At 37.0% G+C, this 17,446-nt stretch overlaps 4 protein-coding genes and 1 pseudogene across 4 annotated transcripts in view; 1 reads left to right on the forward strand and 4 right to left on the reverse strand.

The window, feature by feature from the left end:
• LOC104706755 lies at positions 4,100-8,031 on the forward strand (annotated as a pseudogene).
• Positions 8,007-11,080, reverse strand: LOC104706753 (TBC1 domain family member 15-like). The gene is made up of 5 exons (XM_010422967.1): positions 10,652-11,080; positions 10,077-10,212; positions 9,940-9,989; positions 9,612-9,665; positions 8,007-9,522 (listed from the first exon to the last, which is right to left on the reverse strand). The coding sequence occupies exons 1-5, from the start codon at positions 10,795-10,797 to the stop codon at positions 8,316-8,318; spliced, it is 1,593 nt and encodes a 530-aa protein (XP_010421269.1). The 5' UTR covers positions 10,798-11,080; the 3' UTR covers positions 8,007-8,315.
• LOC104709340 (probable 6-phosphogluconolactonase 5, chloroplastic) lies at positions 11,654-13,767 on the reverse strand (the record flags this gene model as incomplete). The annotated part of the gene is made up of 3 exons (XM_010425970.2): positions 11,654-12,304; positions 12,555-12,690; positions 13,178-13,767. Coding segments are annotated over 3 exons (1,185 nt in total), but the record flags the coding sequence as incomplete, so codon positions are not given.
• On the reverse strand, positions 13,721-14,958 carry LOC104706756 (probable 6-phosphogluconolactonase 4). Its single transcript, XM_010422968.2, has 3 exons — positions 14,763-14,958; positions 14,490-14,625; positions 13,721-14,247 (listed from the first exon to the last, which is right to left on the reverse strand). Exons 1-3 carry the CDS (start codon positions 14,930-14,932, stop codon positions 13,768-13,770), a joined length of 786 nt encoding a protein of 261 aa, XP_010421270.1. The 5' UTR covers positions 14,933-14,958; the 3' UTR covers positions 13,721-13,767.
• Positions 16,869-17,446, reverse strand: part of LOC104709341 (probable 6-phosphogluconolactonase 3) — a 5,562-nt gene continuing 4,984 nt past the window's right edge. The window contains exon 2 of the mRNA XM_019228701.1: positions 16,869-17,290. Within this exon, the coding sequence (XP_019084246.1) occupies positions 16,869-17,290 (422 nt within the window). The remainder of the gene's footprint in view (positions 17,291-17,446) is intronic.

A 17,446-nucleotide genomic window follows, 5' to 3' on the forward strand; every position in this document is an offset into this window, starting at 1 on the left:
TTTAAATGAAAAACTCGTGTTTCAACATCTGGTCGATCATTAGCTGTATCATCACCAGAAATTTCTAAATATTCATTTATATCTGTCCATTTGGGATTAGCAGTCATAGTGATAAACAAATCTGGGTTTCCATAACAACGACAAAGAGCCATTGCATCTTGATATTTTTCAGCCATATACCTTGGACTTCCCGTAACTGAAGAAGGCAATACTATTCTTTTCCCAAGTGTATGTGGGTCATGATCACCTCTTGTAACAGCATCTTTTATATTATTATAAATATCAGCTCTAATTGCTTTCTGGTTAAGTTTTATAAATGTTAGATGACTGACTTCAATAGATGTAAAGGCATCAACAACAAACTGATGAAATAATCTTCCTTTCTTTAGAATGGTATTTCCCTCCAAAGTCCTCTGTTGTATACGATACATATAATATTCTGTCATTGAAACATACCCACTCTCATCATCGCAAGCGAAATTAGAGTGATATGGTATCCCTTCGTAAAATCCAATTTCTCCATAAGGAAATAACAAAGGATATTGCAAAGCCATGTATAGAGGATGAGAAGCCAAAATTCTCTGCAAATTTTCTGTTTTATGTTGTAATAAAACATCACGTTCACCAACGTCTGAGAAACCACCCACAACTAAACCCGCTATTTCATTAGCTGATGGTAATTCATATTGACGTTTCCTCTTATCATATCCTACCATATGGATTTTCAGTTCCTCATCATTCCCGCTTTCATAACGATCTCTAGCTTTTCTAAATGTTTTGGCTAGAATATTATTTTCATCAAGCATGTTTATTAGAGCTAATAAAATTTCCTCATCTACTATTTCTTTGCCATCTGAAAATATAGATAACCTATTTTTCAACTCATTAGCGGTGTCAAATATATACATTTGTAAGAATTTAGGTTGTTGCCCATCCAATGGTAGAAGTGATCCAATACTATGATAATTTTCACCATGCACTTTAAAACAAAAAGGACCTGCTGAATTTAAAATTGAATAATCAATTTCAGCACCCATAGAGCACATAGAGAGCATAGAATTATATACTCTAATGTGTCTTCGGAAAGATGGATCGGACAAAAGCTTTTTTAACGGAAACGGAGGTTCTTGAATGGTAGGCAATTTGACACGCCCTTGTTTACAACATATTGTAAATAGAGGTTTTTTTGTTTGCCGATCCTTTGCAGTACTTTCCTTAGGCCATACTAATGCATCACAATCCCCACACCTTATTAATTGATTCCGTTTCGATTTTTTTGATGATACAGGTTTTTTTACCTACATTCAAATAACCAATTTGTTTATTAATTACCGCACAAAACCGTAAAACTAAAAACGCAATAAACAAACTACTCAGATTTGCTGAATCAAGAGAAAAAAAATTAAGAGAGAGAGAGACGAAGCGGAGAGCTCTTATGGAGAACTTTAGCTCAGTAGTGGTGAGAAGTTTATTTCCGTATATCAACCATATATTAGGAATTGATTTCCCACTTATGTCTATGAATCAGTACCAAACGACAGCAAAAATTAAGTCGATGTGGTGAAACAGGTGATAATAATATCTCACCTTTTGATGTTCTCTTCTTTGAGTTAAACACTAATTTTATAAAATTTCTTGCATTTCTTTTTTTTGGAGGATTCCAGATTACTCTAAAAGTGACTGTTATACATTATGTTTTTTAAAAGTTGTATATACAGATTAGAAAGTCATCAAAGACTAAACAAATTACCTTTAGTAGATCTTTTCTTTCTAACTTGACTTGTCATTTGGTCGTGCTTACGCTTTCTAGAATTTGATTTTATGTTGTCACAAGTATTTCTGGCTTTTTCTTCGGCACTCTCTATTTCCATGCTCATTTGTAATATTTCTATATATTATCAAAATGTTTGATACCCAGAAAGTATAAGAAATTATAATTCAACTAAAATTTTTAAAAACTTTATTTAAAAAAAAAATGGAATCTAACCTGGATTATTTATATCTAATGGACATCCTACAAAAAAAAACAAAAACAAAAAAATTAAACATTTATACCATGAAAAAATAAATAGGTTAAATAAGAACATATATAAAATTTTGTTTGTTATACCATTTTTGTTAAAAAAAATTGGCTTATTTGTAGCTCTAACATCACTGCATATCATCATGGGCCTCTCGTATCTTGGTTTTGGTTTTTCCAGAAAGTCAAAAAATAAAATCTGCACATTAAGAATCAAAAACATTAGCTATGCAAAAAATATGGCACACGTACTTAATAACATTAGCCATGCAAAAACATGAAAACCGGAGAGGCTAAAAATTTTGAAGAGACTAAAAGTTAACAAAACTAAGATTAATGTATGAAGTTAATAGCCATAATCCTACAAGTCACCACTGTTGATCACGACTTTACGGTGGCGCTAATGGTATTTTCAACATACCATAATCACCGGTTACCGTTTAGCACCACCACAGATCAAAGAACATAAATGATACAATAACCGTAAGCATCTATATCAATAGTGACCCAGATTCTAATCGTGCACAACCTAATTCATGCCCACATCAACAACGATATCATAATAATATATTCTAATCAGAATAATATCAGAATAATAAAATAACCCAGAAACCTCTAATCATGTTTCTAAGAGAATCCTCATGCACACACAATATTATTCAAAGTGAATTAAACAGTTATGTTCATTCATGCATGCATGAAACGATTTAGAAGAATATTGCAGTTACTTATACGTACGGTTACGATGGTTTATACACACCAAAAAAAATCAGAATTGATTTACGAACCGTTAAGCATTAGATTTTCATGTCGTGCGTTAGATGGTGAACTAAACAAATCTAGATTGCTCTGAACAAAAAAGAAGAAAGCCAAGTAAACATATATTTTGTTACTTAATAACATAAGCCATGCAAAAACATGAAAACCGGAGAGGCTAAAAATTTTGAAGAGACTAAAAGTTAACAAAACTAAGATTAATGTATGAACTTAATAATGTCGACTAACAGTAATAATAATCTAACCGAGAAACACTATAGGTCATTCGCAGCAGAAATATTAATTAAATTACTTTGAATTAGAGTTTGATGTTTGAAAGTTAAAAAACACTTCAATAAAAAAATTCTTCAGTACTCAGAAAACAATTTTTCGAAACTTGTTTATGTAGTCAAGAAAAATTTATATATAATAAATAAAGAGGTGTAAAACATAGAGGTGTGAAATGTAAAGGTGTAAAAACTAATAGATGTGAAACATGGAGGTACAACAAAGAGGTGTAACACATAGAGGTGTAACACATAGAGGTGTGAAATTAAAAGGTGTAAAAATTAATAGATGTGATTTTTGAAACCAGGAAGTACAACAAAGAGATGCAAAGACTAAGAGGTGTGATTTTTGAAAGATGGGGATGCGACAAAAAGACACAATTAATAATTTAAAACCGTTGGATTAAAACTGGAACTAATCTCATCCGTTGGATTAAAAGTTGACACAAAAAAATAGGTTTGCTATTATATATAGATAATAATCTTAAAAGTGGTAAGAGTGCTGTTCTACAACTTTAAATTGTAATTGAATTCATCATTTCTTGTCCGAATCAAAAGAAAATATGATAGTGTCTCTTTTTATTTATTTAACAAATTGATGGGAACTGGAATAACTTAACGGCATATGGTTGAAAATATTAATATAGATGGGAATAGAAGCTGACAACACATCAACATTAGGAGGGACATATCAGGACATCAGGTAGTAGTAACCTGAAGTAAGAAGTCAAACATATGCAACACCACCTAACGCAACCCAACCCAACCCAATCTTTTCAAAAAAGTCAGTGCTCTTTGTGACAACACTTGGCGACACTTTCAAGGGACTCCAATTTTTTTCCTATTTTTATATAACAAAACTAAAACCAACTTTTACAAGATTTGTTGTACTACCACCATCTCTTCTTATTCTTTTATTCTTTTCTTTTTTTACATAAAATTAAAAAAACAAAAACAAAAAAAATGCAGGGTTAGTGAGTTTTCAGACCAACAACCTTGTATGTATCTCCCGCTCTGTCTTTTAACTGCAAAACGCGTGTTCCTTTCATAGTACAATATTTGGTTTTGTTTTTTAAGAAACTTTGAATCTGAATTACAAAATCTGTACTTCCATAATAAATATAGAAACCCTAATTTGTACTTCTTTGCAGTACACTTTCTCTCTCTCTCTCTCTCTCTCTCTCTCTTCATTCATTTCTCTTCTATAAAAAATTTCTCAATTCAACATCTCTAATATGCGATCTTCTCTTCTTCTTCTTCCTTCTTCTTCTTCTTCGATCTTGACTCTACGAATCATTCGATTCTCGACGAGATTCGCATATTTTCCACCAATCGCCGGACGGATCAAAACCTTATTTCCTTGTAAAAGAAGCAACCAATAATCAGATTTAGGTTATTTTCAGATTCGTGTTATTCAATGGAAAACGAGAGGGTTGAGAGAGAACAGAGTCAATTTCAAGAAGACGTATCAATAGATTCAAGAAAGCCACCGCCATGGAGGAAACAGATCACGGTTCGATCCATCGTCGCGAGTTTGTTGATAGGGATTGTCTACAGCGTGATCTGTCTGAAGCTGAACCTAACGACAGGACTCGTCCCGAATCTCAACATCTCATCAGCTTTATTAGCTTTTGTCTTTCTCAAATCTTGAACCAAAGTTCTCCAAAAAGCAGGAATCGTTACTACTCCTTTCACACGTCAAGAGAACACTATTGCTCAGACTTGTGCCGTTGCATGTTACAGCATCTCCCTTGCAGGTATAATTCACACACACACACACAATAAGAGTTTTTGCACATATTGGAATCGAATGTGACGTAAATAAGTTTCCATATATCCCAGGTGGGTTCGCATCGTACCTGCTTGGTTTAAATAGACGAACGTATGAGCTTACGGGAGTAAACACCGAAGGAAACAATCCTCGTGGTATAAAAGAGCCTGGTGTTGGATGGATGACTTCCTTCCTCTTTGTTACGAGCTTCATTGGACTAGTTGCATTAGTCCCTCTTCGTAAGGTAATGATTTTTAGAAAATTATGAAACAGAGTAAAATTTTGATTTCAATGGTGTGATTTACTGAGGATGAAATGATGTGAATAACACAGGTGATGATTATAGACTACAAGCTAACGTATCCGAGTGGAACAGCAACAGCTGTTCTTATAAATGGATTTCATACTAACAAAGGAGACAAGACAGCCAAGTATGTTTGGATTTTTCTTTACTTGTTCATGGATTGGATTGGATATGTATATTGATGTCTTAGTCGTTTTTGATACAGGAAACAGATTCGTGNGAACAGAGTCAATTTCAAGAAGACGTATCAATAGATTCAAGAAAGCCACCGCCATGGAGGAAACAGATCACGGTTCGATCCATCGTCGCGAGTTTATTGATAGGGATTGTCTACAGCGTGATCTGTCTGAAGCTGAACCTAACGACAGGACTCGTCCCGAATCTCAACATCTCATCAGCTTTATTAGCTTTTGTCTTTCTCAAATCTTGAACCAAAGTTCTCCAAAAAGCAGGAATCGTTACTACTCCTTTCACACGTCAAGAGAACACTATTGCTCAGACTTGTGCCGTTGCATGTTACAGCATCTCCCTTGCAGGTATAATTCACACACACACACACAATAAGAGTTTTTGCACATATTGGAATCGAATGTGACGTAAATAAGTTTCCATATATCCCAGGTGGGTTCGCATCGTACCTGCTTGGTTTAAATAGACGAACGTATGAGCTTACGGGAGTAAACACCGAAGGAAACAATCCTCGTGGTATAAAAGAGCCTGGTGTTGGATGGATGACTTCCTTCCTCTTTGTTACGAGCTTCATTGGACTAGTTGCATTAGTCCCTCTTCGTAAGGTAATGATTTTTAGAAAATTATGAAACAGAGTAAAATTTTGATTTCAATGGTGTGATTTACTGAGGATGAAATGATGTGAATAACACAGGTGATGATTATAGACTACAAGCTAACGTATCCGAGTGGAACAGCAACAGCTGTTCTTATAAATGGATTTCATACTAACAAAGGAGACAAGACAGCCAAGTATGTTTGGATTTTTCTTTACTTGTTCATGGATTGGATTGGATATGTATATTGATGTCTTAGTCGTTTTTGATACAGGAAACAGATTCGTGGGTTTGTTAATTCGTTTGGATTGAGTTTCTTTTGGGCATTCTTTGGATGGTTCTATTCAGGTGGTGACGGATGTGGCTTCTCTCAGTTCCCTACATTTGGTTTACAAGCTTGGAAAAAATCGTGAGTTTCCTCTGTTTTTGTTATAACCTTTTTGAGACGTTGGTTTAAACAAGTTTGATTGAATCTCTTTGGGGGATATAGATTCTTCTTTGACTTTAGTATGACATATGTTGGAGCTGGGATGATCTGTTCTCATTTGGTGAATCTATCGTTGCTCTTTGGAGCGATCCTTTCGTGGGGAATAATGTGGCCTCTCATAGCCCAGCTTAAAGGTGAATGGTTCCCTGCAACATTGCCAGAGAGTAGCATGAAGAGCTTAAATGGCTATAAGGTCTCATTTCATACTAGTTTTATATATATCTCACATTTTGCCAGCTATGGTAGCGAAAAGATTCGATAAGTTTTGGGTTTGTGTTGTTGTTATCAGGTGTTTATATGCATTGCATTGATATTAGGAGATGGGCTATATAACTTTCTCAAGATACTTTTCTTCACTGGGAGAAGCTTTCACTCTAGACTCTCAAAAACCAACAGCGTCAACACATGTAAGTTTAACTGTGGAAAGATCCTACCTAACTCTGTTTTGTATTTGAATCAATGTTAAAAGTATATATAACCTATATTGATTGCAGTTGCAACGGTAGAAGTTCCAGAAGATGATGGTACAAAAGAATCTGATAACCTGAAACGAGAGAATGAAGTATTCGTTCGAGAGAGTATTCCACTATGGATGGCTTGTGCTGGATACTTATTCTTCTCCACTGTCTCCATCATTGCGATCCTTCTGATGTTCCCTCAGTTGAAATGGTACTTCGTTCTCGTAGCTTACCTTCTAGCGCCGTCTCTCAGCTTCTGTAACGCCTATGGGGCTGGCTTAACTGATATGAACATGGCTTACAACTACGGTAAAGCGGCACTCTTTGTGATGGCGGCATTAGCTGGAAAACACGACGGCGTGGTGGCTGGAATGGTTGCTTGTGGTCTCATCAAATCAATCGTCTCTGTCTCGGCTGACCTGATGCACGATTTCAAGACAGGACATCTAACGCAAACCTCGCCACGCTCGATTCTTGTTGCGCAAGCCATCGGGACAGCCATAGGTTGTGTGGTTGCGCCGCTTACCTTCTTTCTCTTCTACAAGGCCTTTGACGTTGGAAACCCGGACGGTGAGTACAAGGCTCCTTATGCTATCATATACAGAAACATGGCAATCCTCGGTGTTCAAGGTCTCTCGGCTCTCCCCGACCATTGCTTGGAGCTTTGCTATGGGTTCTTTGCATTTGCGGTTGTTGCCAACCTGGCAAGAGACTTCTTGCCAGAGAGGCCAGGGAAATGGATCCCACTCCCTATGGTAATGGCTGTACCGTTCCTGGTGAGTGGGTCCTTCGCAATCGATATGTGTATTGGGAGCTTAGTGGTATATGTTTGGAATAAGGTGAACCGTAAGAAGGCAGATGTGATGGTTCCGGCTGTTGCATCAGGTTTGATATGTGGTGATGGTCTCTGGATTCTGCCTTCTTCTTTGCTTGCTCTGGCTAAGGTTAAACCACCTATGTGTATGAACTTCACTGCAGCTCATTAAGGCATCTGAGATTTTACAGACAAAAACCCGAACTCATTGCCGGAGGAATGTATACTAGATGTGGTTAGATTAGGAGTAGACAGTTAAAAGAGGAACTAAACCTCATATATAGATATGTCTTATACAATATATTAATAATTTTTGAATAAGAATGAACAGAATGAGAGAGTTGCTTTATTCTTTTACCGGCGGAAGATTCTCTTTCCCGGCACAAAAAAAATTGTTTCATATACAAAACTGAAAATGGAGGCAGAGAAACCCACCTCTGAAAGTTTCACAACACACCACACAAATCATGAGTACATTGATTCTGGCCTTGATATGTTAAACATGGATTTAGATAGCTCCATAGCGGTAAATCAAATCTCTGAGTCTATTCTGTTACGGCTTGCTATGAACAAGTATATCACAGTTGCGTCCCAAGCACCAAGGAGTGATAAGCCAGTACACAGGGTAAAGGATTATGGGATGGAGTGTTCAATCTTGGTATGGAGGGTAGCAATAAGGTCATGTGCATCGTCTAAGAGCTTCCACACGTCTAGTTTCCCTACCATATTGTGGCACTCCCGGAGAATCTCCTCCATGCTACTGTACTTTTCTATGATGAGTTTCCTCCTCTGCAGCACTGAAGCCGCTACTGCATATAGCAACAAATCGTCTGTGGGAGGGGCTCGATGCTTTATGCGACGACTCCAGGAAGATTTCCCCATCCCAGCTCTTATTGCAGCTTGGTCTGCCCAAATCACTTCCCAAAGATACAGCGCTTGGTCCAGAGTCAGCTCTCTTCTAAACATCACAAGAACCATTCTATAAACAAAGAAACAGTCTTCTGCCTTGACTTTCTCAAGATGCTTGTAAAGCTGTGAGTCTTTGGATTTGATAATCTTTGAGACTACGTTCAGTTGCCTTGTGATCCCAACCTCATCAAGTCTGAAATTCTGACGAGCCTTCTTCATGAACCCAACAAAACACCAAAATGCCTCGTAGTCATCAGGTATGACAGAGAGTATAGGGGAGAGGACATCACTCATTCCTTGGCAATATCCAATTTCAGGGTCATATAAAGCATAGGCTTCAAGAACAGCAACAAGCCGTGCAGCGTGAAATATTTTTGAAGGTTCCAAATGATTGTAATCCTTTAAGACAACTGCGTCAGCAGCTCGACGTGCCCTATTCTCTGATATCATAGCTTGGGATGAGGAATATGGAGTCCACTCTGTATCTGCACGAAGAGCGTCAAGCCGGATGATACGCTGCCAAGTCACAAAATCCTCTTTGGTACGAGAAATATATACGCTGGATGAAGAAGTATGATTTGCATCCTTCCCTTCAGAAGAAGGAACGAGCTGAACAGAATCACTCTCATCTGAAGAATCTGAGTCTGAGGACTCAGAATTCAGTTGTCTCGAACCAGTATAGTCTCTGTCAAGCTTACATGAGACATCACTCATGTAACCATTATTTTCCCTATTTTCTTGGTCGCTAGAGAGAGACTTGTGGTCGCTGCATGCATCATCATCAGAACATGAACTGTCAGAGTCTTGCGCCAGAGACCAACAACTATCACGCCCATCTTGAGTCGTTTTATTGATCTTGTTTAACTTAAAAGTCCCACTGTTTTGTCTTTGTAGCCTTTTGCACTGCCTGCGTAGTCTCTTATACACTTTTCTGCAATTGTAGTAAGGTTAAGCAATCAAGTCAAAAATTAACAAAAGATTATAAAAAGATCTTCCAACGATGAGTCATCTGTTTCTCACCTTCTCCAAGTTCTTGTAGCACCTCTCTCTTCTTCGGAACTATTCAAATCACACCTGTTTTGTAGAGAAGAAAATAAACCATGGTGAGGGATATGAAGCAAGAACAAAATGGTTCTGTGAGTATATATAAGTGTGTCGTCGTGACATAAGTGATGATGCTTTCTTAACAAATCAGTCAAAATGTACAATATTTGCCACCCAAATTTCACGTTATAACCAGACAATGTCCTTTGATTTCAACACATCACAAGCAACACAGTAGAGTATAAACAAATCAACTACCACAAGTGCTACAACTAATAGAGTTTGAATATATATATATACTTACACTCCAAGAAGGAACGGCCACACTTGAGACCGAATGCTAGGATCAATGCCCTACAAGAAGATATAAGAGAATGAATAACTCCAAAACATTTGTAAATCACTGACAAACTTCACAATGCTGTCAAAGCTTTGACTCACTCTACTCCGGACTTTCTTCAACAGATCTACTCCCCCATTCCGAAGTCTACCGTCAGGGGTGAAAAGTTTTTTCCACCGGCGAAGTGTGAGAGGTTTCTTTCGTTTTCTTCGAGACCAGGGCGATTTGAGTCGATGCCTGGAAACAGAAAGTGAAATAGTTTCAGAAAAATGCCTTCTTGTTCTTATACAAGATAAACCATGGAACCTCAATAGCACAACACTACACTTTCAAAACCTCACAAACCTAGATAAGGAGCAAGATAGTGTTGAGATCCTATATGTGGAAAATAACTGAATGGTTCATTAGGACAAAAGTAAAAAAAAAACAAAAAACAAATCCAACCATTGATCCTGTAATAAAGACAACAACACTTAGAAGCAATGTACTAAATTGTAGATAAGATTCTTTTATCTATCAAGAAGCAATCAAAAGTATCATCTAAACCACTGCGAAAGAACTAACAAAAATCTCAGGATTCAAAGAAACACATTCCCAATCAAATCAACCATCTATAAACTCAGAATGATAGATATATATATATAGAGAGAGAGAGAGAGATGAAAAGGAGACTCACGGATCAGAAGAAGAAGAACAAGAAGCAGGAGAAGAAGAAGAAGAAGTAACAAGGACGAAAGCAGAACGCAAATGGGTCCACGGAGATGATGGAGAAGAAGGAATAGGAAACGAAGACTTCGTTTGAATTCTTCTAAGAGCTTTCATCTATAAGCCAAAACTCGAATCCAAACTCGCCTCTTCCCCCAATTTAAAAGGTGAATGTCCCGTACGAATCGGCAACAGATTTGATCCCAAAAACTCCGGTGAAAACCATAAGACCTCCTCCTCCTCCTCCGTGTTAGCCGCGTCGTTGAAGAAGAAGAACTAGCTTCCGCCTCCTTCTCTGTTATAAAGTTTGGATTTTTATTTTCTTTATGTTCTCTCCTCTCTCTCTCTCTCTAGAATCTGAAAGAGAGGGGGAAGTCAAAATGAGGGGAGTAAAGAGAAGGTCAATACTCAATCAATGTTGGAAGGCCTTAAAGCCTATTCCTTTGGCTTTTTTATATATACAAAGTTCGTTACCACCACCACCACCACCACTCCGTAGAGGGAAAGAAATACTCAATTTTTATTACACATTTAGTCCTTTTACTTTTCTTTATTTATTCCTTTCCTCTTTAATCATATATATTCACAGTCACAGTCAAACTAAATTAAATTTCTTTCCTCTTTAATCATAGATTTACTAAGAAATTTAATTTGGTTTTATTGTTTACAAATTATAGTCAAACTAAATTAAATTTCTTAGTAAATATGTTGATCTACACCTATATATGTTTCCAACTATAAGTCTTTTTCATCAACATTCAAAATCTCATACCATTTATAATATTCCTACATTCAGATGAACCAGAATCTCATCTCTTTTAATGCCAACGTGCTTCAATTTTAGGAAATATATATCTTACTCACTCACCACAAGGTCCACAACTACCATCTTGTTTTAAAACACTCATATCTCGGCTACAACAACTCAACTTTAAAGTCAAAATGACTCAACGGTCTCAAAACAACCATTGGATAGAGAATGTTGGTTCTGATATATTTTGATTTGATTCATTATTTCTCATGTCAAAGTACGCTTTTATTACAACAATCTCTTCCCAAATGGAGAGAGTCCGCGAGTTAAACCACTCGACCTAACAATCCAAAAAAACCAAACTGGAGGAGTAGTCACATTGGTAAGCGAAATGAAATGGAAAAACATTGCGACTTAGAGCTTGGAAGATGCTGGTTTATCAAGAAACCAAACCAGCTCCTCTTCAGCAGAAACAGAACCCGCAGGTGGGACAGTCCCAGTCTTCTTCAGAGCTGCCTGCACAGCTTCAGCTTTGCCAGAACCGCAAACGACTAGAGCTACATGTGCAGAGGAGTTGATGACCGGGAACGTGAAGGTGATTCTTTCAGACGGCGGTTTTGGAGAATCGGTGATTGAAACTACCCATTTCTTGTTCTCGTTGCAGAGACCATGTCCAGGGAATAAGGATGCTACGTGGCCATCAGGTCCCATACCGAGAAGCATGAGATCAAATTTGGGGAAGCCGGTTGTTTCAGATACGCCGAGGATATTAGTCTTCACCAAATGTTTGAGACAGGTCTCGTAATCATCCGCTGCAGCCTCGGCAGATAGTGATTCGTTGATTGCATATACGTTTCCAGCTGGAATTGGAACCTGAAGAGCTCTTATCATCAGTTCACTGAAAAAAGTTACTATAATCATTTGTTTCAGTCATTTAAAGCGTTTGAATCAAGAGTTATGTGATTCATCGTGCACTCGATACACACTGAGTCTCAACCACCACTATAGCAATTCAATAGAGAAAAGAAATGAAGATAACTCTGCGATTTATAAGGATGTATCGAGAAACCTTTAATGAACATGTGAGACCAACAATGAAGGGGACAGAGAATGTTCCAAATACCTTGGATAGAAAACCATCATAAGCTAGCTTGTAGTTGCTGTCGTCGTGATCCTTTGGCACAACCCTCTCGTCAACCCAAAAGAAATGCCACCTCGCCCAATCGATGGAATCAGCATAAGGAGATTCAACTAGCTTCCTGCAAAGTTTGAGCAAAGCATTCTCATTAGATATAACAAACATTATCAAGAAAGCAAGTCAAAAATATGAAAAATGCTATGTTCTTAATCAGCCATAACTGCTAAAGAAGTAGATCTCCATACAGTAGTTTAAGTTCATGAATTGAATAGAAACAGAACTCAACAGAAAACTAAGAGAATCAAAGATTGCAAAACAAATCAAGAACAGTCATACATCATCTTCAAACAATACAAAATAAACATTTGGTAAAAACATTAGGATCGTTAATCGAGCATTCATAGTAGCATCCATGAGATTGAGATCAAACAAAACCTAGTTACTTTGAATCCCATTCACAAGCCCCATTTCAAATCCAAATTTGCAGATGTTTAAACCCTAAAAGTTAAAGACTTTACAACACCCTAAATCCCAAATCAAAATCTTCACAAGCCAAAAAAAAAATTATCATGGTTTTCAAATCGAAAGAAAGATAAAAGAACACACACCGGAGCGATTTGATGAGAGAGCCACCAGAGACAACGACAGTGAAAGCGCCTCTCTCTTTACAAAACTTATCGGAGAGATCAGCTGTGAATTTAGCCAAATCAACCGCCAAATTCTCCTCGAGATCATAAATCTCAACTCTTTTCTTCTTCTCCTCCGCCGTCGTAGCCATGCTTCTCACCTCCAGTACCTTTCTCCGAGTATGAGATAGTCTCCGGCTAGTAGATCCAGTTCCGATCGATGAAACAGAGAAGGATTCAAAACGAGACGCAGTAGAAGAAGGAGGAGGAGAGCAAGTGAGGTGATTCTTGGGGAGAGAATAATTAGAACGGAGGAGGCTGGTGGACGATGAGAATAGAATCGAGCGAAGGGAACAAGAAGAAGAAGTAGCCACTGTAAACAAATAAATAAAGGTCGCGACTTTATAGTGAAAGTGAGCAACTTTGACTTCGTGGATTAAAGAGCCAATTCTCCGACCAAACCCCAAACTAACCAACCATGTTTTAAGTTTTTGAAGTTTAATGTAGTAGTAACATTCGAGAAACACAACTTTTATTAGACATACGATACAAATAAAAAAAGATAGAGCTGATCAATGTCCTTTAGGGATCTTAGAGGCAGCGGCTTGGTCAAGAAACCATATGGCTTCTACGTCAGCTGTGAGCCAAGTTGAAGGCAAGTCAAAGTTATCTTCGAAGACCTTAGCGACGGCATCGGCCTGAGCCTCATCACAGACGGCCATGAGGTTGTAGGAAGTGCAGTTAATGACAGGTAAAGTGAAGGTGATTCTCTTCGGTGGCGGTTTTGGGGAATCGGTGATGTAAGTTACCAAGTTTGCCTTCTCCTTGATCTGATAGTGCCCCGGGAACAAAGACGCCATGTGACCGTCTGGACCCATTCCTAGGAGCTGGAGGTCGAACTGAGGGAAGCCAGAGGATTTGTATGTCCGGATGATGTTTCGATTCACTAGTCTTTTGATGCATTTCTCGTAGAGTAATGCTGCGCCTTTGGCATCACCGAGGGCTGCACAGTCTTGGTCAATTGCATATATGTTCGCAATTGGAATCGGTACCTATACGTAGAGAGTGAATTATTTGTACATCTAACAAGACAGTCTATTGAAAAAAAAATCATATTGAAGTTGAGAAGAGAGACCTACACAAGAATAAATGACATCATCATTTTAATTGATGACAATTGTTTTTTTACTAACATATAGGTGTATATTTGTTTGATACAAGATTTGTCTTAAGGCATCTAATAAATAGTTTGATATAACTTGTGTTTGAGGTGATCACAAAGAAAGATACGGACCTTGGAGAGAAACCCATCAAAGGCGAGTTTGTAGTTGCTGTCCTTATGGTCCAATGGAACAACTCTCTCGTCCACCCAGAAAATGTGCCACTTTGACCATTCGATGCTTTCTTGGTACACTGGTTTCAACAATTCACTGCAAAAATTAAGTTAACTAATTAATTAACACTGGATTTTAATAAAATATAATCAGATTATAAATTAAATTCACAAGATTCAGAGATTTAGTAATATAAAATAATAATAAAAAAAATATATATTTTCTTATATAACCTGAGCCAAGAGATGAGGTCACCACCGGAAAGAACAAGGGTGAAATAGCCTCTCTCCTTGCAGAACTTAGCCGAGAGATTGGCCGTGTACTTGGCCATAGCCTCCGATAATTCATTCTTTGAGGGAAACACAATCTTCTTCCTCTCCTTTTCTCCCAAAACAGATGCCATTATGGTTCTCTGTTAAGAGAATCTGATCAAAGATGAGATGTGATATTTAAAGAAGAAAAAACAAGTGGTGAGTTGACCAAAGAAAGAAGAAGGAACAAGTGGTGTTGACTCTTGACAATGTGGTGATGAACGTGTACAATTAGGATAAACATGTATTACTTTTTTAGTTTAATTTACTTACATGTATTAATGCATGTTTTCTATTAGTAAACGAGCTTTTTTGAAAGGAGTATTTTCTATTACCTTGTTTTATTTGTTTTTTTTTTTTGTTAATTAGATCGCATCGAAACATATAACATGGTCTCTTATTAATTTGATATCTCACTACAGAGATAGATCATCGAGGAGGAAAGAAATATTGATCATAGTCTAAAAACACCAACTTGATCGATGATATGTCTCTGAAATTAATGTGTACATAAACCATAGTGCTACAAGCCTACAACGTATAAAACAAAAATGCATTGTCATTTTTGGTATACTCCGTCGTTAACGTACCGTACATTAATGAAACTAAACCATGTAGAACCTAAAAATACATACATCCTATGATTTTGGCACTTTTCTACTTGGCTACAAATTTCTTGAATCAAATCAAGTAAAAATATTTTTGTGCATGTTTTGATTTTTAGAAGCGCCCTCAAGAGTATTTTCAAACCAAACCAAACCAAATTTTCTTCAAGAGTAATTCAAGCAAAAACCTAACAACCAAATTACATAATATGTAAGCTAGCTGTTCAGAATCGTCGTTGGAATGTCGTCTTTCTTTGATTACTTTGATAAATTAATTAGTATCTCCAGGAGGTAGATCAGATGATCCACTAAATAAAGTTTACAAGTGGAATATTATTTTGTCTCCAATATTCCATGCATGCATAGCTTGCTTTCACATGGTTCGACATATCTACACTCTTAGGCAGGAAAATTAGGAGTACACTTATTTTGATATTTATTTTGTTTCTTTGAAAATTTAGCTCAATGGACAAATTTATCTCCAACACGCAAGAACATGACTACAAGTCTACAATGAACAACTCTATCCTAGACTAAAATTAAAGCAATAATGTATATAGTTTATTGACTACGACAGAAGATACTTGAGCAGAAACTACCAGTCTCTTGAAGAATGGGCTCTCTTTTCTTAATTGTTCAACAACCATATTTAAAATCTCAATCTACTTTTTCTCTCTTTTGATTCATAGTTGAAAAAACATTGAGCAAATCCATCTGATCACCTGAAAACAGAAAACAAAGCCCTAGAAGGTAATAAATTTACCTGTTTTCTCTTTTGGTATTATAATTATTTTCTATTATAAGTTAGTTTTAGTTTAAAATGTACGTAGTGTTTATTTAAGGTTGGTTTGGGATTCATTCTAACGTTTAATATTTGTTTCGATTACTCCAATTACAAGGACTTTGGTTATGGTTTTTCTAGCTCTTACGGAAAAGTTCGAACACTTTGTTGTTATGTCATTATTAGTTCGCCATGAAACTATTTAAAACAAAAATGATTGTTCATTTGTTTGTAGATGATCTTCGGGATTTTGCATCCACATAATGTTTTTTTTTCACCAACACCAGAAATGAGCTAAAGTTCCATCCCTTAATTAAATTAAGAAGTTTCAAGATTTAAAATCTACATGCATGGAATATTGGAAGAATGATAGTAATTGGTCCAGATCAAAAGTATTTGTTTGGTTATACGTTATCACCTACTCATCATACTTTGAAGGGTATATTTGTTTTGTTCGTCTGTCCTCGGCATAATATAAGCAATTATTGTTATTATTATAACCTATAGTCATAGCTAGTGACTCGCACACAACTACAAGAAACACATTTGGTACGGAGGATGCGTTAGCCGGTTATTAAACATGCAATACGCAAGAGACTAAAAATAAAATAAAAAACACCGTTGTTAATGTGTTTGAGCTCTCTAGAGCTCGGAGGCAGCTGCTTGGTCAAGGTACCAAACATTTTCGACTTGTGCACTAAGATGAGCAGAAGGTAAGGAGACGTTGTTATGCTTCATAATCTCAGCCACGGATTTGGCCTGTGGTTTGTCACAAATGGCCATAAGATTGTACAAAGCAGAGTTAATGACAGGTAAAGTGAATGTGATTCTCTTTGGTGGTGGTTTTGGAGAGTCGGTAATGTGAGTGACCCATTTCTGCTTCTCATTGATCTGAGGATAGTTCGGGAAGAGAGACGCCATGTGACCATCAGGACCCATCTCTAGAAGTTGTAGATCGAACTCAGGGTACCCTGTCTTTTTGGATATTAGGATGATCTTTTCCTTCACCAGATTCTTCAGACAATCCTCGTAGAGCGCTGCGCAGTGCTCGGCATTACCATCAGCTGCCGAGTGCTTGTCGATGCGTAGAAGTTCTTATCCGGAATCGGAACCTAAGATGTTATATATATTACCAAAAATAGATTATTATCTATAACAAGACACAAGACAGGGGATAATTAGTCTTGTGTAATTCTTTTTTTTTTTTTTTTTTTTTTTTT

This window comes from Camelina sativa, chromosome 8 (genome assembly GCF_000633955.1).
Source record: "Camelina sativa cultivar DH55 chromosome 8, Cs, whole genome shotgun sequence".
Classification (NCBI taxonomy): Eukaryota; Viridiplantae; Streptophyta; class Magnoliopsida; order Brassicales; family Brassicaceae; genus Camelina; species Camelina sativa.

Coding starts and splice junctions, on each gene's coding strand:
- LOC104706753 (XM_010422967.1), bottom strand. CDS start 10,797: ATGAAAGCTCTTAGAAGAATTCAAACGAAGTCTTCGTTTCCTATTCCT. Junction 9,666..9,939: donor TGGCCGTTCCTTCTTGGAGT/GTAAGTATATAT, acceptor TCTACAAAACAG/GTGTGATTTGAATAGTTCCG. Junction 9,523..9,611: donor GCTACAAGAACTTGGAGAAG/GTGAGAAACAGA, acceptor CTACAATTGCAG/AAAAGTGTATAAGAGACTAC.
- LOC104706756 (XM_010422968.2), bottom strand. CDS start 14,932: ATGGCATCTGTTTTGGGAGAAAAGGAGAGGAAGAAGATTGTGTTTCCC. Junction 14,626..14,762: donor GACCTCATCTCTTGGCTCAG/GTTATATAAGAA, acceptor TAATTTTTGCAG/TGAATTGTTGAAACCAGTGT. Junction 14,248..14,489: donor TTGATGGGTTTCTCTCCAAG/GTCCGTATCTTT, acceptor CTCTACGTATAG/GTACCGATTCCAATTGCGAA.